The sequence below is a fragment of the Crinia signifera genome, chromosome 5, assembly GCF_055691185.1.
Source record: "Crinia signifera chromosome 5, ASM5569118v1, whole genome shotgun sequence".
Taxonomy (NCBI): Eukaryota; Metazoa; Chordata; class Amphibia; order Anura; family Myobatrachidae; genus Crinia; species Crinia signifera.
In genome coordinates, this window is record NC_139221.1 from 242,116,672 (window position 1) to 242,143,262 (window position 26,591).

Sequence of the window (26,591 nt, forward strand, 5' to 3'; positions counted from 1 at the left end):
AAACATAGTGGAAATCGAATGCCAGATCGAATCGAACGGCATATCGAATTGAATTCCACATCTAACTGTGTACACACCTTATAAGAATGTCTGGAGTTTTGTTTTTAAAGTGATGATGGGTTCGAAGGTTGAATCTCAGGTTCACGTACACACTAATGTGTCTTTGTGGAAAATATATTTTAAAATTTTTCTTCTTTGAGGTGCCATGGTACCCACTGGTACTAGAAATAATGAAATGTGTTTCAATAAAATTTTTAATGCTACATTAACCCTAGAATAAAAAATAGATAACACTGGTACAATTTTTATTACAGTATACCCATTGCCTCTTCTGCAGGCATTACTACAGTGCTCTATTTCTGTTCTGGTTTTTCCAAACGCATCTTATTCTACACAATATTCTTACTGCAATTAGAAAACTACTACATATTGAGAAGCCAACAGATTTTCCCAACCCTCAAAGTTAAAAGCTAGTAGTAAATACATGTCAATTGTATTTATGTTTGATAGCTTATTGGTTTTTGGTGGAAAAAAATACTAGGAAAAAAAAAAGTATCCGTTCAGACATCATTTCAGGAATAATTCTATTTTTGCTTCCATTCCATTTATCTAGCAGAGCTACAGAAGCTTTAGGCAGACATTACTACTGCTTTGCTGCTTTGTGGGACTTTCCTACGGTATCAATAAAGTCTAGCTGAATATAATCAGTAGATTCATTTAACTCCGTCCCTCATTTAAGAACGTACCTCTCTCAAAATAAGCTTGTTGAGCATGGCTGGGCAAGTAAAAGACTCAGTAAAGTCTCAGAATATCATACGGTTTAAAGCGTGAGAAACCTAAAAAACTATTATTTTCTCAAGCAAACACTAAAAGTTAAATCGCACTTGATATGAAGTTATCAAAGCAAAAGTTCAAATCTCTGGTGTAGATGAATTATGTCCACAATATAATGTCATCACTCCTGTTATGATATTATACAGTATTTTATGTTCATCTTTTTACAGGCTGTGAGATGAATCAAGATTTGTTTTTAACCTTGAATCATGCATTATATTGTAACACGGTGGAATACACATTAATGGCAACATAAAATGCAAGACACTAAAAAAAAAAAAAAAAAAAAAGATTTGGTCTTCACTTTGCCTACTGCTGAATAGACATTCTTTAGGGAAACATGCAGTACATTGCCAGATGTATGTGGAGGGGTGCCCCTTCTAACAGTGTGCTTGGCTGTTTTTGCTACACTGACTGTTAAAAGGAGCTGCCTTTCCATAGAAGTAAAATCTTGAGTGGCAAGTGAATTTGTCAAAATAGGTTTGTAAAATTTCCTATCAAACATTTTTATTCATCATAATATTTATTTATTTATTAAGTTTCATATATAGCGCACACATATTCCGAAGCACTTTACAGAGAATATCTGGACAATCACATCAGTCCCTGCCCCAGTGGAGCTTACAATCTATATTCCCTACCACATGCACACACATTCATTCTAGGGTTAATTGATGGAAGCCAACTAACATACCAGTATATTTTTGGGTTGTGGGAGGAAACCGGAGTACCCGGGGGAAACACACGCAAGCACGGGGAGAACTCCGCACAGTTAGGTGAGGCAGTACTGGCTTAGTGCTGTGAGGCAGTATTGCTGACCATTATACCACATGTACTGCCGTAATATAATTTTTGCCTTATATAGGAAATATACACATTTTTTATTTGAATTTATATAACAAATGTGAGCGATGCTGGCATTTTTTAGCAGATATTTTGAACATCTCTCAGAGATGTTGGCACTCAATGGGTTAATGCTTCAGAAAACAATGACATTCTAGAAAATTGTATGCTCTCAAAGGTGTGGTATAACTATGGGGAACGTCAAGTGCACAGAGCAATGTTAAACTAAAAATGGTTTGCCAAGAAGGTGTGGAAGAACTTGACCGGCCTGCAAAAAGCCGGTCAATTGCCATTCGGGAGGAATGGCAATGCAGACTATAGAATCAATTAAATTAGGAGATAGTTGTGTCCTGCGCGCCTTTTGTCCAACATATAGGATTTGGGATTTAATTTCATACTCACATTACATTTTCCCAGTAAATTCATGTTTTTCTTGTGCACCTACCCATGAGCCAAGTCAGAAGATAGGGAAAACCTTTCTTGTAAGAGATATGGGGCCTAATTCAGACCTGACCGCAGGACAAATTTGTTCTCAAAATGGGCACTGCAGGTGGGGCAGATGTAACATGTACAGAGAGAGTTAGATTTGGGTGAGTTATTTTGTTTCTGTGCAGGGTAAATACTGGACTTACCAGCACCCACTTTGGCTATAATCCAATTGTAACAGTGGAGGACAATCTTTGACCGGAGGGATAAAAATCCAATTGGCAACTGATGTACTGAATATTTGTGCACGTTTGTCTCCGTCCCCCTCCCTTATGTTTGTGTATACCGGTATTAGCCACTTTTTACATTTTTTACCTATCAGCATTGTTTCTCTATATGTCTGATGCTTAAAGATTTATACAAATTACTGCACATATTTTTAATGACTAATATATATATTTATACCCATTCGGTAATTCTGATAAAAGCCTGCATTTGATTACTTATCAATAAAAATATTTATTTTTCATAACCACCATAGTCTGAGTTTCATTACAGTATATGATTAATTAGCAATTATAGTGACTGTAAGCGTGGAGTGACACCTCTTTGGTGTACCCCCATTACCTCTATTTACTTAGGTATCTGTAGTGTACCTATACACACCCTGCACCCCGGAACACTAGAAAAAGTCCACATCGCGGCACCCGAACACCGCACCCCCCAAAACCTGTTGTGATTCCTCTATAAAGCAGAGGTGGAGCATCAAAAATTGGGGAGGCATTAGCCAGGGCTGGATTGTGCATAGGTTCTAAGACCACATTTTATAATCAAGTGATATGAGGAAATAACTTTCCAAACTTATTTTTACACAAGAGACTGAAGAAAGGAGTTATGTTATTGCTAGTAGTAATTAAACAAAGAATTTATTTATGTTATTGCTATTTGCTGCCATATTTAGTGATCCTCGCAGTTTAACCCCCGCGCCGGCCGCTCGCACTATGCAACGTTCCGGGGGAATCCTCGCAGTCACAGAACTGCGAGGATTCCCCTAAACTGCGAGAGCCGCGGCTAGTGCAGCAAACTCGCTGTAATTAGCCTCGGCTCTCGCAGCTTTTGGAGGCACATTCGCAAATTCCCCCTCGCTCAAAAAACGGAGCGAGGGGGAATTTGCGAATGAGGGGGGGGGTCAGTTGAATACTGACAGGGTGAGCGGTGACTGCGAGCAAAAAGTCCTGCTCGCAGTCACCGCTCGCCCGCGGCATTGAATATATGCCAGTGAGCTTAAGCAACACTGCACTGGGTGTGCTGGTGTTTTCTGCAATCATCATCGATATTGCAAGCAAAACAAACATATAGAACTGTAACTAGGCTAAGCTCATACACAGATAAAGTTTTGAAAAACACAGAACATATTGAACCCTGTATTTCGTCCTTGCTTTTAAGTTTGCTGCAAATGAAAACGTTCAGAACATTTAAATTTTTCTAAAAATTGTAAACAAATTCTCAAGCTGTACAAATAAATGACAGTAAGTACGTGGCGCAATGCTGCCCAAAAAATCACAATCCCTGAAGATACACCCTTACTTCAACAATATAGACATTTGGAAGAAAATGGGATATAGACAAAACAGGCGCAGTAAGTGGAGATACTTGTGAGTAGGAGTTCGAATTCCTTCCTTTTCAGGGTGGAGTTATTTTCTCAAGCCGAATATGGGTTAAAAGACCATGGTGAGACGTAAAACATAAAAATAAAATAAACAGAATTACAATCAATCTTTGTGGCAGTGTCTCTTAATATAAGCCCCCTATTGGGTAGTATCATTAGTGTGCACGGCGAATTTGATTCTGCGGGGCGTACCAAAACTCACGTTGGATTTAGATGGTACTCCTCTTATCAAGGTTTCTTTCGGTGAACCCTTGCGGAAATCAAATTCTAAACATCGGTGTGGATTTCCCACATATGGGAAGATGGCGTGATGAACTTGCACGTGTTCCAAAAAAAAGAGAAGGAAAGACAGTGTCTAGAATGTTGATGTGACCTTGTATAATACGGAAAGTGGGCAGCTGAACAAAAATTGGTGTATTTTGACAGCGTACCTCACTTACATGTGAAATGGTGAGAGATCATATATAAAGGTTTCTTTGATGTTGAAAAGAAGCGGGCGTACCCCTACTCACGATGTAAACTGTGGTTTTCAAACCTATCAAGGTTTCTTTATATATGTCTTTTTTTCCTTAAATGTGAGTGAGTGACCTTAAGGAGTGTCTCCAAGGATCCTGGTAACTCCAGTCCCCAGCAAAATATGAAATATAAAAAGTATATGTCTCAATACAATGGTTTAGATGTATATAAACCCAAATGCTTGAGGCCCAACTTCAGGAGGGCGTACCTTACTCACCCCTTTTAGTAGGGGGCAGAAAGCCCGTAGCGTTTTCTTTTATAAATTCTACTGGATACTTTCCACCAAAGAAGGCCAGGGAACCAATTTTTAAATAAAATGGTATTCTACCAGAGTTTTTTAATCCATACAAAAAAATCCCATAGACAACATAGGGACAAAGAATTCTCAAAATAAGTCCAAAAAATTCCAAAAAACAAAAGAAGACAAAATCTAAAACTTGAATAAAAACAATACATACATCCGGAAGTGTGGCTGTTCACTCTCCTCTGACAGAATCTACGCGTTTCGGTCAGGATGACCTTTATCAAGATGTGTCAGAGCAGAGTGAGAAGCCTGCATTTATGTGATGAACAGGCAGCCAATGAGACAAACACAGGAAGTGACATATCCAATTATTTCATACATTCTATTCTTCCTGGATGTTGCTCAAAATACATATATCAATACTATGTACTAATATAAAAACAAACAATCATAAAAACATCTAAAATATACATTTTTAAAGTGCTAAAGTAATGTCCACATTGTATATTATGTCCGTCGCCATGGAAACCCATTCATAACATCCGGTCACGGACTTTGGTAAATGGAGGCAGGGAGGTGGTTAATGGAGGTAGAAATGGGCTCTCCTGTGTATATACCCGATGTATATTAGCATCCAGTCAGGAGGGTGCCGGTGAGTATAAGCGATCGTGGAATCGGGACATCGGTACGAGAACCAGGAAGTCCCGCTGACGTGTGGGAACCGGAAGTGCGGCTCTCCCATTGGTGCGTGTTGGAACGCACAGCGTGCATTAGCACAGCGAGAGGGTAAGGAGACGGAAGGAGGAAGTTCTGTTGACCCGCATAGCCGGAAGTGCGGCTCACACATAGGTGAATGTTGAGACGCACAGGGGGCGTCGCTGTAGTGGAAGAGCGGGAAGCTGCATGGAACGCACCCTTGAACGAGTGGAACGCACGCCACAGGAAATGCACAAAAAGATCAGCTCCTGATAGGGTGCTGTATGATGGAATACCCGGATGTATGGGTTGCCATAGCGACCAGACGCTCCTTCATCTAGAAAAGGAAATATAAAGATATACACACAAAACACAGGAATTACAAAGTGTGTTCAAGAAATACATATAAATACATGCCATATTTAAACTCGCTAATCATAATGTATACATTCTGAATTAGGTTACAGGATCCCCGTGGGGATCCCACGGGGATCCTGTAACCTAATTCAGAATGTATACATTATGATTAGCGAGTTTAAATATGGCATGTATTTATATGTATTTCTTGAACACACTTTGTAATTCCTGTGTTTTGTGTGTATATCTTTATATTTCCTTTTCTAGATGAAGGAGCGTCTGGTCGCTATGGCAACCCATACATCCGGGTATTCCATCATACAGCACCCTATCAGGAGCTGATCTTTTTGAGCATTTCCTGTGGTGTGCGTTCCACTCGTTCAAGGGTGCGTTCCATGCAGCTTCCGGCTCTTCCACTACAGCGACGCCCCCTGTGCATCTCAACATTCACCTATGTGTGAGCCGCACTTCCGGCTATGCGGGTCAACAGAACTTCCTCCTTCCGTCTCCTTACCCTCTCGCTGTGCTAATGCGCGCTGTGCGTTCCAACACGCACCAATGGGAGAGCCGCACTTCCGGTTCCCACACGTCAGCGGGACTTCCTGGTTCTCGTACCGATGTCCCGATTCCACGATCGCTTATACTCACCGGCACCCTCCTGACTGGATGCTAATATACATCGGGTATATACACAGGAGAGCCCATTTCTACCTCCATTAACCACCTCCCTGCCTCCATTTACCAAAGTCCGTGACCGGATGTTATGAATGGGTTTCCATGGCGACGGACATAATATACAATGTGGACATTACTTTAGCACTTTAAAAATGTATATTTTAGATGTTTTTATGATTGTTTGTTTTTATATTAGTACATAATAGTATTGATATATGTATTTTGAGCAACATCCAGGAAGAATAGAATGTATGAAATAATTGGATATGTCACTTCCTGTGTTTGTCTCATTGGCTGTTCATCACATAAATGCAGGCTTCTCACTCTGCTCTGACACATCTTGATAAAGGTCATCCTGACCGAAACGCGTAGATTCTGTCAGAGGAGAGTGAACAGCCACACTTCCGGATGTATGTATTGTTTTTATTCAAGTTTTAGATTTTGTCTTCTTTTGTTTTTTGGAATTTTTTGGACTTATTTTGAGAATTCTTTGTCCCTATGTTGTCTATGGGATTTTTTTGTATGGATTAAAAAACTCTGGTAGAATACCATTTTATTTAAAAATTGGTTCCCTGGCCTTCTTTGGTGGAAAGTATCCAGTAGAATTTCTAAAAGAAAACGCTACGGGCTTTCTGCCCCCTACTAAAAGGGGTGAGTAAGGTACGCCCTCCTGAAGTTGGGCCTCAAGCATTTGGGTTTATATACATCTAAACCATTGTATTGAGACATATACTTTTTATATTTCATATTTTGCTGGGGACTGGAGTTACCAGGATCCTTGGAGACACTCCTTAAGGTCACTCACTCACATTTAAGGAAAAAAAGACATATATAAAGAAACCTTGATAGGTTTGAAAACCACAGTTTACATCGTGAGTAGGGGTACGCCCGCTTCTTTTCAACATCAAAGAAACCTTTATATATGTTCTCTCACCATTTCACATGTAAGTGAGGTACGCTGTCAAAATACACCAATTTTTGTTCAGCTGCCCACTTTCCGTATTATACAAGGTCACATCACCATTCTAGACACTGTCTTTCCTTCTCTTTTTTTTGGAACACGTGCAAGTTCATCACGCCATCTTCCCATATGTGGGAAATCCACACCGATGTTTAGAATTTGATTTCCGCGAGGGTTCACCGAAAGAAACCTTGATAAGAGGAGTACCATCTAAATCCAACGTGAGTTTTGGTACGCCCCGCAGAATCAAATTCGCCGTGCACACTAATGATACTACCCAATAGGGGGCTTATATTAAGAGACACTGACACAAAGATTGATTGTAATTCTGTTTATTTTATTTTTATGTTTTACGTCTCACCATGGTCTGTTAACCCATATTCGGCTTGAGAAAATAACTCCACCCTGAAAAGGAAGGAATTCAAACTCCTACTCACAAGTATCTCCACTTACTGCGCCTGTTTTGTCTATATCCCATTTTCTTCCAAATTCTTAAGCTGTGTAAACTATATGCATGATAACGACCAGTCATAAGGAGATTTTTGTGTTTATTGTCCAGTGTGTCCGCACTATATCGTTAAAGAGGCATGCTCCCTCGAGTTGCTAGCATAATCCACTGTCATCTGTACATGTAGTAGTGTTCATTCTAGCTATCTTTAAAAACCCATGCAGTTCCTCTTTCCTGGGGTGTCGCTGTCTGCTGTGGTGTTTCTAGCACAGGTCTTCTTTGCATACCAGTGCTTATATACAGACCACACTGTGCTAGAAGCACTACAGCAGACAGCGGCACCCCAGGCAGGGAAGAGGAACTGCATGGCTTTTCAAATATGGCGAGTGCTAGAATGAACACTACATGTAGCTTATTGCTTATGCACAATATCGCTTGACCGGGACTCCAGGAAGTTTAAGGGAATTCATCAGCCAATATTATTAATGGTGCATGAAGTTTAGTGTTTGCCCAACTTGCGTGCATTCTCATATATCCCTTTTGTATGTTTCAGTGTTAACACTTCTGAACAGTGCAGGCAAATTAGAAATTCACACAAAGCAAACTGTTAACAGAAAGTCTGGGCAAGTACTTAGCTAATTATTAGACCACACCATCAAAGCACACAAGTTGTTTAAAAAAGACCTAATGTTTTTTTCATACTTTAACTAGTGTCAACATCATGTGTACAAGCTCTAACATATAAACATTGGAATCAAAACATCCCTGCATGCAAGAAGCTGAAACTATTTTTATAACGTCAGCCAAGCAGTTTAACTTTACTGAGTGCCGTTTGGCGCTTTCCACTGGGAATGTTCATAAGCCATAATACGCTTGCCAAAAGTAATAAGTGAAAAGTATATAAACTGACTCAGCCTCACTGAAACTTCAATATCTATTGAATAAAGTCTGCTTCACAGATTCTGAACCCAAGCCATAATTGTCCCTCTTTCTTAGCACCACAATATACCAGGGGAAAGCACATGACTCATCTGTCTGAACTAGATGAGACAATCTGAGCTCAATGCACAAAGCAGACCTGAAACACTGGGAAGTGTGGGGGATAATATCTCCAATTCACCAGTGTACTTTACCTACTAATGGGAGCTGCAAAGTTTTACGGTATTGACATGCATAACAAATGTATGCTAAAGTCAATTAAGCGCAAAGCTTGAGGTGCTTTTGCACACATTACATTATTTTTACTTGCGCCTTATAAGCAATATTTAGCATCACTAACAGAGACACATCACGCACGCTCTGTCAGAACCTCGCATTTTTTTGTGAATCACCTGCATTGTTTCTAAATTTCTTGTCGAGAAGTATGCTGAGACTGTCTAGAAATCTGTCCACTATTTATCCCGCCAGGGGGCGCGAATAATGTGGACAGATTTCTAGACCGAGGCACACAGCATTGGCCCATGTAACAGGTCGTGTTGCCGAGCTTATACACCTTAAGGTATGTACTATGGACTGCTTGATACTTGGCATATATTATAGAATTTTGTTATAGTCAATGGGAGGTGCGGTTTTAAGTGGATAAGTATATCCCTCCTTATGGTGTATAAGCTTATGTGAAAACCAGCAATACCGCAACATGAAATGTATTGGTGCATACGGGATTTTTTAACGTGCTGATGTGCATTAAGTACCATTCTATGACTGATACACATTTTTCTTGTTTTACATGTATTTTCTAATAGGTGTATTTTTTCACTTGATGTATAACTAATGAAGAGTATGAAGAAAGAAAGAGTATAGTAGTGTGCTTATTAAACTTTTACCCAAAAAATAATGCACAATGGTAAAATCAATTACATTTATTCTGAACATTAAAATAATGGCTTCAGAATAATGGACTTCAGAAAATTATTTTCACATAAAATTTACAAAGTTTGATCCAACATCTGACTAGCGAAGATGAGAATATCCCTATGCGTTTTGTCTTAAGCAGACTTCATTAGGGGAAACAGGATCACTTTTTGGAAAATGGCAAGTTCTCCTAGACTGCTAATATGGAATATAGCGAATGTCGGACGGTAATTAAACCAATTATGTTGAATGATAGGACGTGGCTTCTGAAAGCAATCAGAAGTCGACAATAATCTACACAGCTGAACGACTGATTGATCCTCACAGCATCAAAACCATCTCAATGGTACAGTCACTATAGGATAAATCATGTATTCAGTCAGAGTGCATATACATACACACATATATTTATACATACACACATATTAGAATAACAGTGACCACCCTTATTTGGCACTGTGCACCTTTCTAGACAGTCCTGACCTGTGTCTGCAAATTCCCCTAGGGCAGGGATGAGGTACCTTTGGCCCTCCAGCTGTTAAACTACACATCCCAGCATGTCCTGCAACAGTTGTAGCATGGACACACTACACATCCCAGCATGTCCTGCAACAGTTGTAGCATGGACACATTGCAAAACTATAAGAAGGCATGCTGGAATGTGTAGTTCCACAACAGCTGGAGGGCCGAATGTTCCCCATCTCCCCCTTTGCAATGTGTCTATGCAACAACCTTGCGATCCCAATGCGCGCTCCCGTGACAGCACAAATCGAAACTCAAATAGACAGGGCAGCAATGACTATATAGTGCAAATCTAATACAGATTGTATGAATTGTATGTAAAAAGTACAGATAGCAAAGATTTCATAGCACTCTAATCTAATGCTGTGTACACACGGTGAGATCCCCTTGCTATTCGACTTAAGATTCAAGTGCTATGCAATCTTTGCTATCTCTGTACTATTTATATACAATTCATGTTATCTGCATTAGATCTAGACTATATAGTCATTGCTGCCCTGTCTATCTGGGTTTCGATTTGTGCTGTCAGCGCGCATCGTGATCGCAAGGTAAAAAGCTGTGCGATCTGCACATGATCTGTATACGATCTGCATGCGATTTTTACTATATAGTTAAAATCTAATGTCAAATCTCACCGTGTGCACACAGCGTAAGTCGAATAGCAAGGTAATCTTCACCGTGTGTGCACAGCATTAAACCATTCATATAAAATACATTAATATATTCTTAGAAACTGTATGGACAGTAAATACTTGTTATAATTATGTGAGAAAGTTCATACCAAAAGGATCATACAGTATAAAACTCCACATCAAGCTGAAATGTTACCATATTTCATGTTTCAGTTCAAGAACTACAGTAAAAACAAGAAGTGCTTCCATTAAAACAATCAATTCTTAATCATAATAGCACAGAAAATACATGTCTCAAAAAACTGATACAGACTTAAAATGATAAAGCTATATTGGGTAACTGCAATAATAGAAACACAACTTAATGATGCTGTCATATTATCAGTGTGTCTGCGAATGTTTCAGACACTGTAAGCTACTGGATAGAGCTGTGATTTTGATGTGCAGTGAATTGTGATGGCATGAGTGTAGTTTTATCCCCATTTAGCACAGGATCAGCTCTGCCAAAGAAAATACATGTGATCCTTAGAGCATGTACACAGCCGTATTCCATGTATAAGAGGACGACACACTTGGAAAAAACTCTCTCCTTCCTCTGTGCCAATGATGAATATGACTGTAGCAAGCCGCTCCACTGAAAATACAGTATTCCCTGGTGTTTGCAGCTGGTTGCTAAACATTCACACACCCTAAAGACTCCATTCCAACATCTGCTCACTGTCAGTCTCTTTGCAATCCTATAAATAGATAAGGGATGATATCAACAAGATGACGAAAATACTGGGAGGATTATTTACTATACCAGAAAGAGTGCACAGGGTCACTTATCTGTGGCTTTCACCACCCTAGTGCAGGGCGCGAGAAAAATTAATTGACTGAATTCCTGTTATATGACCTCTATGCTTCTATTACTTGCCATCAATTGACCATCTTTCATAAGAATATAAACCATACCTATATAGAGGAAGAAAGATTCACTATGCTGTATTAGTACCATATATCCAGCTAAGAATATTTCATATAGTGCTTTCTCCAACAGGATTGAATGCACTTTACAGATAGAATGAGTATGATACAGTACAGGTTGAGTATCCCTTATCCAAATAATTCCGAAAACCATAGTCTTCAAAATGTATTTGTATTTTTTGCTAAAAACCTACCGGCTACATCTGTAACTGGCACTACTGGGGAAATAACATGTACCTGGCACTAAGGGGGATATTTAATCTCCCGTCATGGGAAATAACAGCGGGGCCTTATTCAATCCTGACCAGCAATGAACAGGGATCTCGTCAGAACGTGCCCGATTTCACAGAAATTGACGAGCTCCCGGCCGCAGCTCGCTGATTTCCGGTTGCTACTCGAGGCCAGTCCCCCTTCTCGGCGCTCGTCAGGCGGGACATTGAATCTTGCCTGCCGATTTCAAGTCAAGCCGGCTGAGAACAGGACATTGAATACCACCCCTAAATATGTGCAAGAAAATAATTGCTTGCCATTCAAATTCAGTACCTGAGATAGTACACAAACTTTGTTTTAAAATCTTGTTTCATGCACAAATAAAATATATTGTGTATTTTATGTGTTTGATGTGTTTATACAACATAAATGCACATTACCTCAAAGATACCTCATTCAAATATAAAAATATTCCAAAATATGGAATAATCCATTATCCAAAATTCTTCTGGTCCCAACCATTTCTATACAGAAAAGCTTTTCATGAAATGCAAAGAGCATGGTGATACTAAAGGAACAATTAATGACATTTTTGAGTTAACAGGAAAGTCCTGAGTCTAGAGTGATGCTAGAGGGGGGCCTATGGAACTGTACGGGGGAAGTGAGTTCCACAGAATCAGAGTGCTATGGCTAAAAACTTTCTAGTACATTCCAGGTACTGCTGAAAATCCTTAATTTACAGATCACAATAATAGAGAAGGGCAGTATGGAATCAGAAGCTGTTTCAACTACCTTGGGCCCTTGTCACGCAGGGCTTTGAAAGACAGTAAGCTAATCTTGAAAACTATTCACCATCTTACAAGCAAGTAGAGAATGAGTGTAATGTAGCTAGAATGGGGCAGATTGGTTACAAGCTTTGCAGCTCCATTTTGTACCAGCTGTAAGCGGTTCTGTTCTTTTGCTGGGAAATCAAGGTAGAGGTCATTGCAGGTGTCTGATCGAGAGGACACAAATGCATGTATGATAGGCAGATCTTCAGACATAATTAAGTGTTTTATTCCTCAGATGAAAAAAAATGAGGATTTGATTGTGGTTAATATCTGATGTTTAAGTGTCAAGCCACCATCCAGGACATTGCCAAGATTCCATAAATGATCAATGTTTTGTAATTCTGAACACCCAGGTGCAACACCTGTAGGTTGGCAATTCTGCAGTCTTGGCCTTTGATGTTGAGGTCCTCTTCTTTTAATCAAGATTCTGTTGCAGCCAACTGGCACTTCCTCACTCCTTGAGCTAAGCTAGATAGTCATTTAGGGTTGTTATTGGCTTCTTAGTAACCAGAGCACAGGGACAGGTACAATTATGTACTACAGATGAAAAACTGTGACCTGCCAGTGAGAAATGATTTCAAACCGCTTAGGACTGTGCCATCCAGTACACAAAAAATGTCAGCAATCAGAATACGATGGACACCCCTAGCAATTGCAGTAGAGATCCAGAACGATTAACAGTGAGCAGTCACCTCTGTTTCTTGCCATCAAAAAATCATTTACCACACACCAGGGATGTTTCAGTGCAATGCCCTGAATCCTGATTAAATGTCATGGATTGTCAAGCCTGGTTTCCAAGTGATTTGCAACCATTTTCTCAATAAAAGGTTTGATACCGGTCTGAAGATGGACATGCATCTGGGATCAAAATAAAATTGCAAATACAGGATTAAGTATATCCATACACCCTATTAGAAGTTTGGTTAATGCCGAGTCCACATAACAGGTAGTAGGACACAAAATTCCGGTAAATACAGCAATGTCCTTTACATCCATAGGTTCAATGCAGGTCCACGCAGGCAGGTGGCTTACTTTGCAAAGCTTGATAATTTGCCACTACTTTGATGGCACCATGGGGATACTGGCCTGGGTGGTGGAAACTTTATCTGCAAAGAAGTTTGCAAACTCATTGCATTTTGCCTGGGAGAGGGTGTCATCAGGCTGTAGGCATGCTGGCTTGCAAATCATTTCCCCTGTATAGCAAATCTGGCCTACTGTTAGCTGCCACAATCTCATTTGCTTTGTTAGTTTTATATTCTCCATCATCATTTAAGTCTACACTTTTATTGAGTTCACTAAACTCTTGTTAACTAACCAGGGAGATTGATTGACGTGGTGGTTTGTGACCTAGTATACGCACATGGTTGATAAGAAAATGTGCGGCCATTGCATCCCTATTATAGTAAATACTAGGGAAAAGGAGAAGTATTCTGAAACATAATCCAAAAGAACTTAAGGCACTCAAATGAACAATTTATCTAAGTTGAATTGTGCTCTTAAAGCAGATGGCCACCACACCTACCCTTTTCTTTAGTGTTAGGTTAGGGATGGCAGTGTAGTTTGTTGGGATGGCAGCAATCAAAAAAAGTGAATTTTCATTTAGGAAAATCTCTGCAATACAGGATAAATCTGATAATAAACACAGTACTTGTACTAGTTTTGTTTCTTATCGATCTGGCATTACAATAGACGGAACTGATTGGGTATACCAGAGGGCCTGCAGATTTCTGTACGTTAAGCGCCGGGGCTCTGGGGATGGGAGTCACAAAGCTCACGAAGCGTAGGGCCATTTGTTAGGGTACCACTTCTATTTCTTGCCCTTTGAAGCTGGGCAAGAGACTTAGGTGGTTACAGGGGCACAGAGTTTATGCCGGCTCACTTCCCACGACCGCGCCAAGGGCTTGTAGAATATAGTTTACTTTATTCATCTGTAGCATAACTTATAGCTGTTATTGTACAGTAAGTATTTTATGGTTTGGTTGGAAAACATTAAAGCGAGGAATATTTGTAGAAATATATCCATAGAAGCTTGCTAATATACTATAGGGGATTTGGAGCAGACGGCTCATTAATGTCACAATAACCTTGCCAATATTGGGAATGTGTGTCACAAAACATTGTGGTGAATGCAGCAGATTCTGTTAATAATCAAATAAACCTGCAGATACATAGAAACAGAATTTAACAGCAGATAAGAACCACTTGGACCATCAAGTCCTCCCTAAACACATATACATGTGCACATTTCTACACTAGGGTACGTTTTTTTGTATTGTGGGAGGAAACCAAAGTACTGTGAATAAACCCATGCCAACATAGGGAGAATATATAAACTTCACACAAGTAGGGCCATAATGGGAATCAAACCCATAACCTCGGTGCTGCGAGGCAATGCTAACCATTACATCATCCATACAGCAGTACACGAATATATACCAAACCTTGTAAAGTAATGCAAAAAATAAAGTGCATGTAATAAATGTTTACATTTGGGTTAGGAATGCTTTTTGATGCTGATCATGTCGATAATATCACCATACATCATTTTGATATGGTCATTGTGTTTATATTGATGAAATAGACTGAATTATGACAAAATGACATCTGTAAGGTAACCCTAAAATGAACCTCAATGGTAATGTCAGAATTTTAAATATTTAAACATGTTGACATTATAACCATGTTCAAAGGAAAATGGGCAATTGCATGGTGCAACCAACCGTCAAAGGAAGGAAATTTCTTGTGTGTCTGCACACACGAAATCTCCTTTGACGGTTAATTGCACCATGCAATTGTCCATTTTCCTTTTGAGTATTAGACCGCATCAGTAAATTGTGTTTTTTCATGTAGGATATTATTATTTATTCTGAAAAGAATATATACAAAATGTTTAAAGGGAAAGGATATTATATACAAGTGTACAATTTGAAGTCTACTTGGCAACAAACTGCACAGATCGGTTAGTGTAAACACGGCAATGGAAACTGATTCTATTGTAAACTTTAAGGTACATTTTCCTGTCATTTACACTTTTTGAATTAGTCAATGACTAAAATATTACTTTTTTGGTTTAGTTTCAAACATATGGAAAAGTACTGAATTATGTAATGCAATTAATATGAGTAATTGCTGACAGTGGCTGGGCAGCACAAAAGTGAGAGTGCAAGTACAGCAGGTAGAATGTTCTGAGTGGTGTTGTAAAGGCAGATAGAGAAAGCAGTATAGGGATCGGTGGTATTCAATTGTTGTCACTTCTCCCTCCCCACGCCCATGCGCTACCTCCAACAGGTATTCAATTGTTTCTGCTGATAGGCAAACTAACATTTTAACTTACAACCTCCAGGAGTGCTGAGCTTTAATGAGCATAAAGTGACCCATTTGAGCATACAATTTGGACTTTTTGCATTGTGACCATAAGCTTAGTCAGGTTTAGCTGCTTTACATGGCTAAACCAGACACTGACTCAACAAGATCAAAATTAACAATTAAATACCACATCAGGATATCCTGTCACTTTAGACAGGAGACAAGGTTAAATATAAACAATTGTGTTCAAATGATCATGAATTGTGTGTAAAATAAAGCAGTGAAAAGAGTTGAGAAGTTACTCATAAAATCTTCTACCTATTATTTATTTCTTCTCTACTCTTTTCACTGCTTGATGCATCTCTGCCTAGGTTTCACTTATACAGTAAGATCTTAATTCCATATACTATGATGAACATGTACCAGCTACTATGCTTGAACAACAGTTTAGACCAGTTGCTCCAAAACTATGTACCTAGGCACCATGAGGTGCTGCTAAATACTTGCAGGGATGCTCCAGATTGGTGATCCAGCAAAATAAATTATTTATATGTATTTCTTTATATGTGGATACTAAAAACCACAACTATGTCTGCCACAACATAATTTACCTTAAGGGTGACAGGTACGCAAAACTGACTTCCTAATATATTTGTATTACAATAAGAAACTTGTGGACTAGGGGTGCCTTGAAAAATATGCTGATGCTCTAGGGTGCCATGATACAAGAAAGTTTGGGAACCACTGGTTTAGAAAAGCGGGCATGATTTAAATTCAGTATGTAAAAATAAATACATATTAAGCTAAATCATTATTATACTTAATACCCCTTTCAGACAGAAAAGTCTGAAAATCCCGGCAAATACACGGCATTTCGAATGCCCTGTCATTTTGCTGGGAGCAGCCTGAATCCCCTTCACACAGAAGAACAAATTACCAGGTTGAACATTTCTACCCGGTAATTTGCTATAGAACACGGGTATTTCTTCTGTATGAGAGGGTCAACCCGGGTCATAAATCCAGTGTCCTCAACCCTGGTCAATTCCAGGGTCGGAGACACGGGATTTACGACCCGGGTGTGCCCTTTCACACAGAAAAAGGACCCTTATTATTCACGAAATTACCGGGTAGAACTGCTTCACCTGGTAATTTTGTTTTCTGTCTGATAGGGGTATAATGGTGCATAAGGGATTTGCAGTGCCCAATTACAGAGTACATACAAAAATAAGCAGAACAGGAAACATTGAAATACAGGTGAATACAATAAAGCAGGTACAGAGCTGCATCTGCAGAGGACACTGACATAAGTATCAGGTTGGAAGAAAACAGCAGTATTTGGTGCCATTGAAGATGCTTTAAGTAAGAGAAGAAAAAGCACATTAAGACTGCAACATCACTACCTCAAGTCCATGTAATCCCTTGTTAGGGGACAAACACACAGGCCAATTTCAGCCCCATATCTAAGCAATCTGACTAGATCACTAAGAAATGGAGCACGGATTGCTCCGTGTGCATGTCCCCCAGTGATCGTGATGCGCGGACGCACGCAACAACATCCTCTGCAGGGAAACAGTCTTGGCACTCTTTCCTGATAAGATCATGGGGTTTGTCGTGTGCGGAGCAATATTGCTTAAGCACAACGCTCAGCACCTCCAGCTCCCATCGCCCTGTGTGTAAGGGGCTTTAACCTTGCTGCGTTGAAAAATGTATTAGTGTTGTCATGAAAAAACATGAAGGATTATGGGTGAGCAGGTCAGCAGGAAGCCTAGCTAGTTTTGGGTTTTTAATAACACTTTGGGGTTGATTTAATAAGATGTATGAATTATTCTTTCATAGTCAATTACATTCATGTTACTGCTAAAATACTGTAAAACTGGTAGAACATTATTGCTATGCTCCAATATAACCTCTGAAGTAACCCTCATGCAAACACAGCACACTAGTTTTACAGGAAGAACCAGAAAAATCTATAAAATAAGTGGTTTATGAAATCGAACATCTTTTGAAGTGCAAAATGGGTAATGTATACAAAATTAGTCATATCAATCTACCAATATGTGCGTACAGCATACTTAATGTCACTGCTAGTAAGGCAATTTATGTATTTGTCCCTGGTGACTCCTGCAGAATACGGTCAAAGCTGGTAAGAAAATAAAAAATGACCTAAGTAAATATAGCTGTTCTGCAAACCTAGGACAGGCAAGACACGGCAACCCATACTTTGTTACAATATAGTAGCTTAATGCCACCTTATAAAACTTGCAATCACAACTAGCTAGCTGAATTACATGAACGAGATACAAGAAAAAAATTAACAAATGCTTTAAATAAAAACTTTGATCAGTATACAGAGTATCCCTTATTTTAAAATATTCGTTATCCTAATTATTACGAAAACCATAGTTTCTGGAAAGCACTACGGTGGACATGAATGCAACTGGCACTATGGGGGGGCATGAATGTAACTGGCACAATGGGGACATAGAATGTAACTAGCACTACGGCGGACCTAGAATGTAATTAGCACTACGGCGGACCTAGAATGTAACTGGCACTACGGTGGACATAGAATGTAACTGGCACTACGGCGGACATAGAATGTAACTGGCACTACGGCGGACATAGAATGTAACTGGCACTACGGCGGACATAGAATGTAACTGGCACTACGGCGGACATAGAATGTAACTGGCACTACGGGGAAATAGAATGTAACTGGCGCTATGGGGGACATATGTAATTGGTAAGTGGTGCAGTGGAATGATCGATTTGCAATACATGCATTTTATATTATAATACACCTTGTAGCTTTAAACATGTTATATTGGATTATATCCATTTTACATATTGGCCCCATTGATAGTATATATGTTCTGAGAACACAGATTTACTGTCCATGTCACTTTCTTTGTTTCTTTAAAGTAGCCCTCTGTCCTACACACAATGGGGGGCAGCTATTGTATAGAATAAACCAATTATTTGTAGAATACAGCCCGTACCTTCATTTGGAATTAGTGCCTTGTTGTGGTTACAAGTATTTCATATGGAATGGCAGCATTCATAAAGACTCTAATGGGCCCTACACACATGCCGATGTGTGCAGGGCTACCTAGCTATGCTAGGTCGGGCTGTGCTGCGCCGCTATCGCCTAGCACACAGAGCTGACAGCCCACACACAGAGCGAGCTGTCAGCTCTGTGTGCTAAGCGAGCAGACAGCGCCAGTGTTCTCTGGTGGGAGAACACTGCCGATGCCGAGATTGATGGACACTGTCCATCAATCTCGGCCACCGATAAAGACGCGCGGGGACGCGCACGGATGCCGATACAGCCCCCACACATACACCGATGTGAGGGCATTTGCTAAGCGACTTTGCAAAACTAAGCAAAATCGCTTAGAAAATGCCTTAATATCGGCATGTGTGTAGGCCGTATAAAATAGCTATCTCCACCATGCAGTTCCTGAGTGCAGCAATATTATACAAGCATTGACCGCAACAGAAATAATTGGGAAATGAAGCAGCGGATACCTTTTGGCACTAGTTGACAGTTTGGCAGCGGTTTTGCTGGATATCTTCCCTTCTTTCTTCTTCGGCTGGACTTTCTCCCGATCTTGCTCATTTTGGACCCCTTCCCGCTGGTCTCCATCAGAGCTACCTCCGCTAGTACTTGGACTGTCATCTACCCTTTGACCTTCAGTTGACATTTTGAGGTTCTATAAAAGGTAAAAGTATATAAATGTAACCAATTTTCAGTACCTAAATTATGAAGAATCATCTAGATAGAAACACTATAAAACTTTATACAGATATTCAGAAATATAGTCTCTATAATTGTAAATAAGCATTGGAGACCTTATTTTTACTTGAAATCATATTTCAGAGGAGGTTTTAAATTAAGCAATACATAACAGTATAAAAGTCATTAATTAACATACACTATAAGGCAATTACAATGCAAATCACCTAATAACTATTGATTATTGTTTTCACTCTGTGCATGGTATTGTGTACTGACGGCTTATAGTCCGGATTACAACATGAACAGCTCTAGTCCTAATAACATCTGTAGGAAGAAACTAAATACATTGTCAGAGGCAGATAATCAGAGGACAGTAATTATATCAATGCTAATTACTTGCTTAGAATACACAGGATATGTTAATAGAATATATATATATATATATATATATATATATGGGTACAAGAAAAAAGGGGACAGTCAGCGCCAGGTATTACAACAGGTGAGTGCGAGACTTGATGCTTACTAAAAATAAACTGTTCCCCCTACTGGTATTAAGGGGTGTCTGCTCAGGTCCTAAGAGAGACAGTGGTGTGCTGCCTCTATAGGTACAGGGTAAATGAGGAAAATATTTTAGAACCCGGCGATTTCAGTTAATATAAATATGTATGAAAGTAGGCTGTATATTAAAAATAATAGTACATTTATTAGGCTATACAATAATACAATATATAAGAAAAAATGGGGGTAGGGTATCTCGTCAGAGTAAAAAATAGAGAAATTTAGAATAAAAAGGAGGAGTATAAAAAGTACAAAAAAGAAAATAAATAAAAAAGAGAATTTTTATTTATTTTCTTTTTTGTACTTTTTATACTCCTCCTTTTTATTCTAAATTTCTCTATTTTTTACTCTGACGAGATACCCTACCCCCATTTTTTCTTATATATTGTATTATTGTATAGCCTAATAAATGTACTATTATTTTTAATATACAGCCTACTTTCATACATATTTATATTAACTGAAGTCGCCGGGTTCTAAAATATTTTCCTCATATATATATATATATATATATATATATATATATATATATATATATATATATATATATATATATGCACGTTGGATGACAGGCACTCACCACTTGTAGATACAGCTAGCCTGATGCCCCCTCCAATAATACAGTGTGGCAAGCTACAAATGGCACTCACGGACATCAGAAAGAAAGATGCTTACAGCAGAAATGCTGCGTTGACATTTCAGGGCATCAACCCTTTTACCCTTGATAAAAGGGTTGACACCCTGAAACAAACACAGCATTTCCTCTTTAAGCAAATTTCTTTTTGATGTCCACTATATATTCTGGAACTAGTAAACTCGCTCCAAGAAAATGCTTCTCAAGCTAGTCTGCTACCTTGCCATTGCCTCTCTGTTTGTGCATGTGTGAGAGGAAGATGTAGTTTTACTCGCTGCCAACTTTGAAAACCCATGCAGTTCCTATTCCCTGCCTGGGGTGTCATTGTCTGCTGTAGTGCTTCTAGCACAGTGAAAAAAAATTAAAAAAATTAAATAAATATATTTTTTAATTAAATATATATTCATGTGCTATAAGCACATGAATAAAAATAGCATGCTCGTTCACAGAAAAAAAATCCTGATTTTTTTACACCAAAATTAAAAAAAAAAACCTTTGGTACTTGTTTCCTAGCACGGCCACAATCGCGGGCATCGGGTGTCATTTTTAGTGGTATACGACGCGACCGACGCGATGCCCCCGATTTTCCCATTGAAATGCATTGAAAACAGTCAAAATCGGGTCGGTCGCGTCGTATGCGGCTAAAAAAGGCTTAAATGGTCCAGACGCGATGCCCGCGATTTCCCCATAGGGAACAATGTTAAATGGGTCAGTTTACCCAAATCATCATAGGGAACAATGGTAAATGGCCCAGAAACCCCCCAAAACACCCCTGAACAGTGAAATGTCCCCCCAAAAGTATTTTACGCCACCCCACGATCAACGTGAACCCGAAGCGTGGCGAGCGCAGCGAGCCCGCGAGGGGCGGCAGTATGCGTCCTCCGACCTTTTCATACCCCCACTATCCACGTCGGCGTGGAGTTGAGAATAGAATAGTGTGGCGAGCGCAGTGAGCCACCGATCCCGAAGCGTGGCGAGCGCAGCGAGCCCCGCGAGGGGACGCGGATACCTGTGAAGCCCGCGAAGGGAAGTGTTTACCTGTGAAGGTATCCGCGTCCGCTCGCCACACTATTCTATTCTCAAATCCACGCCGACGTGGATAGTGGGGGTATGAAAAGGTCGGAGGACGCGTACTGCCGCCGCTCGCCACGCTTCGGGTTCACGTTGATCGTGGGGTGGCGTAAAATACTTTTGGGGGACATTTCACTGTTCAGGGGTGTTTTGGGGGGTTTCTGGGCCATTTACCATTGTTCCCTATGATGATTTGGGTACATTGACCCATTTAACATTGTTTCCTATGGAAAATCGGGGGCATCGCGGCTAAATTGAGGCATTTAACATTGTTCCCTATGGGGAAATCGCGGGCATCGCGTCGCGGCCATCGCACCCGATTTTTTAGTGCATGCGATGGCCGCGATGCCCCCGATTTTTCCTCAAGATGCCCACGATCATGATCTTTGTGGCCGTGCTAGGAAACAAGTACCAAACCTTTTAGTTCAAGCCACGAGCAGAAGCCGGAGAATCGGGTGACGTCACCCCAAGCCGCCCGCAGCACACGGAAGACGCTGAACAGCAGAGCGCTGCCGTCTTCTCCTGGAAAACAGGTTAGCAAGCTAGGGGAAACTAGAGCTATTGCAAACTGGACTGTTGCTCCCTCCAACACTACAAAAGAGTGTAAACAATTTATGCACGATTTTATTTTATTATTATTATTTTTTTTGTACCTTTATAATTTATTCTCCATTTCCACTCTCCTCTTTCTCTTGATTATCCTTATCCCTACAACCCTTATCCTCCACCCCCACACCCCCCCCCCCCCCCAAGCGCCTAATAATCCTTTTGCTTTCAGCAATAAACACCCCACACTTTTAGTTTAAAAGTTCACATTCCAGTTCTCCATGAAAAGATGGAGAATTGCTACACGGAGAGACACGGCGAAAATCACTTAGAAAGACAGCGAAAATATCACATTGAATAGGGTGGTTCACTTTTGGAGAGCAAAATGCTCCTTCCAAAGCGAAAATAGCATAAACTCGCCATAAAACACTGCAAATTTTTCTCATTGAATACTGCCCTTAGAGTTACCAAGTTCACTATTTCTGAAAAAATGGTTAATCAGTGATTTTATAAAATGTTTTTAAATTGATGTATTATATGGGATAAAGATGCTGTAAATGATCTCTAACCAGTTTGCGTGGATTGGACACATTGTTTAAAAAAAATCATTTTAAATAGATAGAAGCACTATGGAGCACACCTTTTTCAAAAATATATACATATATACACCTGGTTGATACAGGACAAAGTGGCAGATGTATTAAGCCTGGTGAAGAGATAATGTGGAGATAAAGTAGAAAGATGATAATGCACCAGCCAATCATCTGTGACAGTTAGGAGTTGATTGGTTGGTGCGATATCACCTTCTATCTTTTCACCATTCTTAATACATCTGTCCCACCTATACATAACAATACGCTGATCCATTGAGATCAGAGTGCAAAAAGGATCGAAAATCTATACACATCCTCTATACGGAACGATTTTTTTTTTAAGATGACTTTTTATTGAAAATTCTTCATAAATATATGTTGTACAAAAATAAGAAAATGAGGAAAACAGAAGTACAGAAATAAGAATATGGGGGGGGGGGGGGGCAGGTACAATTAATATTACACAAAGGAGGCCAAGTTGGCCTTTTATAGTACCACACAAAATAAGAAACTTATATTGAAATAATGAGTATTACAGAATTTATTGGCAGGAGTTCAGAACAGACAAATCAGTAGGGGAACTGTAAATAGTCGAGTGGCCCATTCGTTCTTTATAGAGGTTCAAGCCATACCACTTCATAAGAATAGAATATTGAGAAGAGGAATAATGAGCAGCAGTTGTCTCAAACACGTAAAGTTTTTGAATCTTATTCTGAATAACTACCAAAGTTGGGGTGCCCTCTTCAAGTGCTAAGCAATCGCAGCCTTTTTTGTAATCAATGTGCCCCATAATATATTTATCCCTAATAGACAATTGGTCCAAATATAGATGAAATAATGCTAAAGCAGGGTCTGTGGGGATGTTCACACCTAGGACTGTACTTATCATCTGAAAAACTAGTTTTTGGTGTGAGAAAGCCCAGATATCGCCTACCCCCAACTCTCCCTCTCCTCCTCCTCCTCCTCCTCCTCCTCCCCCCCCCCATTTCCTACAGCAGAATTTGGATGTAGAAGGACAAATTTGATGTTGTCTCGCCGGTGTGAAGTATGTGCTCTGTATCAATTTGAAGAACATTTCATAGTGATTAATGTATTTGGAAAGTTTAAACCATGAGAGGAAGATTGAAATCGAAACATTCTTTTAATTGCTTTAAGTTTGCACATTGGAACTTCTGAGCTATCAGGTCCATGTGCTTTAACTTTTTTTGTGTATATATATATACACACACACACACACACATATATATACACATACATACATACATACATATACGCAGACAGAGATGCATACTGGAAAGAACACCTATGAACAGTCTTTTATTGCTTTTAATAAGTGAGTCATGATATCATAGGTTTGGTGTTGATCAGATAAAATGTGTCTATAGTGCAGTCTACTGTAAATCATTAGGGATATTGTATGTCACCTCAAATTTCCTGTGACCTAAATATAAAAGCACTGACATGTTTATCACATTTACAATGGAGAGTGCATTGTTCCCATAAAAAATAAGCTCTCATTTAACATTGCTGGTTTATGTAAATGCTATCAGTTTGCCTTGTAAACAGAATCCAAGAGATGACCATTCTATTCTGTGCAATGCAGGCAGTCATGTACGGTTTCACATATTACCGTGTATGAAGGCAGACGAATACCACACAGATCTAATCGTGCGAGACAAAACCTGTGATGGTGGTAGTCACATTGTGCCCTACTGAAACATCATGGCCCGCAAGTAGAACTGATTGATCTTTAAAAGTATTTATTCCTAGTAAAATAATGTAGAATTAATTTACAACACACGTCAAACATTCTCAGGCTTTTCACAGCAAGAACCTTGAGAAACCATTATTCTAGTAATTAAAGTGAAGTCAAATGGGCACTCTTCTTTTGTAACACCAGCCAATCAGCTCCTACCTGCCATTTTTCAAACCCAGCCAGTAACATGGTAGGTAGGAGCTGATTGGCTGGTGGTTTATCGCTCTACGTTTTATCACTTTTTAAGTTTAGTACATTCGGCCCAAAAACAGTTTCATACTGCTGTTGGCCATCCATGAAAAAGATGTGTAATAGTCCGATACTTGCACTTTGAACAGAGATTCTAGAAAGGAAATACTTATCATAGCCTCAACTGTAAGGCCGGCTACCCACTGGGAAAATGTCAGTGACACCGCAAGTCAAACATGATCAAAGGAGAATACTTCATTGACCGCCTTGTGGTCTCAATGAACATGAGTAAATGGAACATGCAGTGTACAAAAGACAGATAAGTGTATGGGGTCACGGTAACCAATAAGTTCCACTTCAGCTGCATGTTTTTATGCTTTCACTAGTGTTAAGCGCTAATTAAAGCGTACATTTGATTTTATGCATTTGTGTAAGATGTGCTTAAATATGAAAGCTTTGAAATGTGTCTTTTTAAAAAATGTCCTAAATTATAAAATCAAAAATGCTTAATTCAAAACTGACAATATTTTTGAATGATGATGTAACCACGTTCACCTACTGTTCAATTAGCATATGCGGGTGACATATACATTATTACTCTTGCTAATAGCAGAGGTTTCAGGGGAGTCATGATCATCTACAATTTATGGAGGCAGAAAAGCAACCCTTTTCTGCCTCCATAAACTGCCCTTCGTGTGACCATCTGAATTTGCATATGATATATGTAAACATATAATCAAACGAGCAAACACAAATGATGGAGATGCAGGAAGCATGTCACCTAGAAGTGCTATCACCCAGGCATTGTCTTAGGGGGTCTTAAGGTTTTTAGCATCTTCCCTACATACATTTGTTACGGCTACAAGACACACTTATTTTTTTATTCCACAAGTTTTAATTTTACAGAAGTAGTTCTCTGCTTTTTTCAGGCAAAATGAACTGTAGGGGTACGAGGACATAAATATGCCATTTAAAAAAAAGTTTTAAAGCTTTCTAAATCTTTTCTGAGATGATAGTCATGCGAGAACGATGGAATTCATAATTTACTCAGCAGGCCCAATAATACATCATGGAATACAATGGTAAACACAAGTTGGCCATAATTGCTCACAGAATGCATACATGCAACTTATACCCATTTTACACCGCCGAAAAATCCGGGTCAACAGCGGGTCAGACCCGGATCGTCGGCGGTGTAAATGGGGTCAAACCGTGTCCATTTACACGGGTCCTCTACCCAGGTCCTGACCTGGGTAGAACACGGTTAGGACCCGTGTAGAGCCTGGTGTAAATGGTCCCGCTGCGGGTTGAGGCACCCCGCAGCGGGTCCGTGCACGGCGTACAGTGCTGGGGAAGCTGTCCCCAGCTGCTGCGGGAGGAGAGGGGTGTCTGCAGCTGCTGAGGGGTGGGCGATCTTTCAGGCTGCTGAGGGGGAGACGGAGGGGATGCTCACCGCGGCTGCCGGTGTAACTCGACGTGGAGGCAGCGGGATCCTGCAGTGCAGGTGACATCTTCA

At 39.8% G+C, this 26,591-nt stretch overlaps 1 protein-coding gene across 1 annotated transcript in view; it reads right to left on the reverse strand.

Moving 5' to 3' along the window:
• LOC146080965 (ubiquitin-conjugating enzyme E2 E2) overlaps positions 1-26,591 on the reverse strand; it is a 236,220-nt gene that overhangs the window by 199,114 nt on the left and 10,515 nt on the right. Inside the window, exon 2 of the mRNA XM_083188743.1 lies at positions 19,515-19,699. Within this exon, the coding sequence (XP_083044869.1) occupies positions 19,515-19,699 (185 nt within the window). The remainder of the gene's footprint in view (positions 1-19,514; positions 19,700-26,591) is intronic.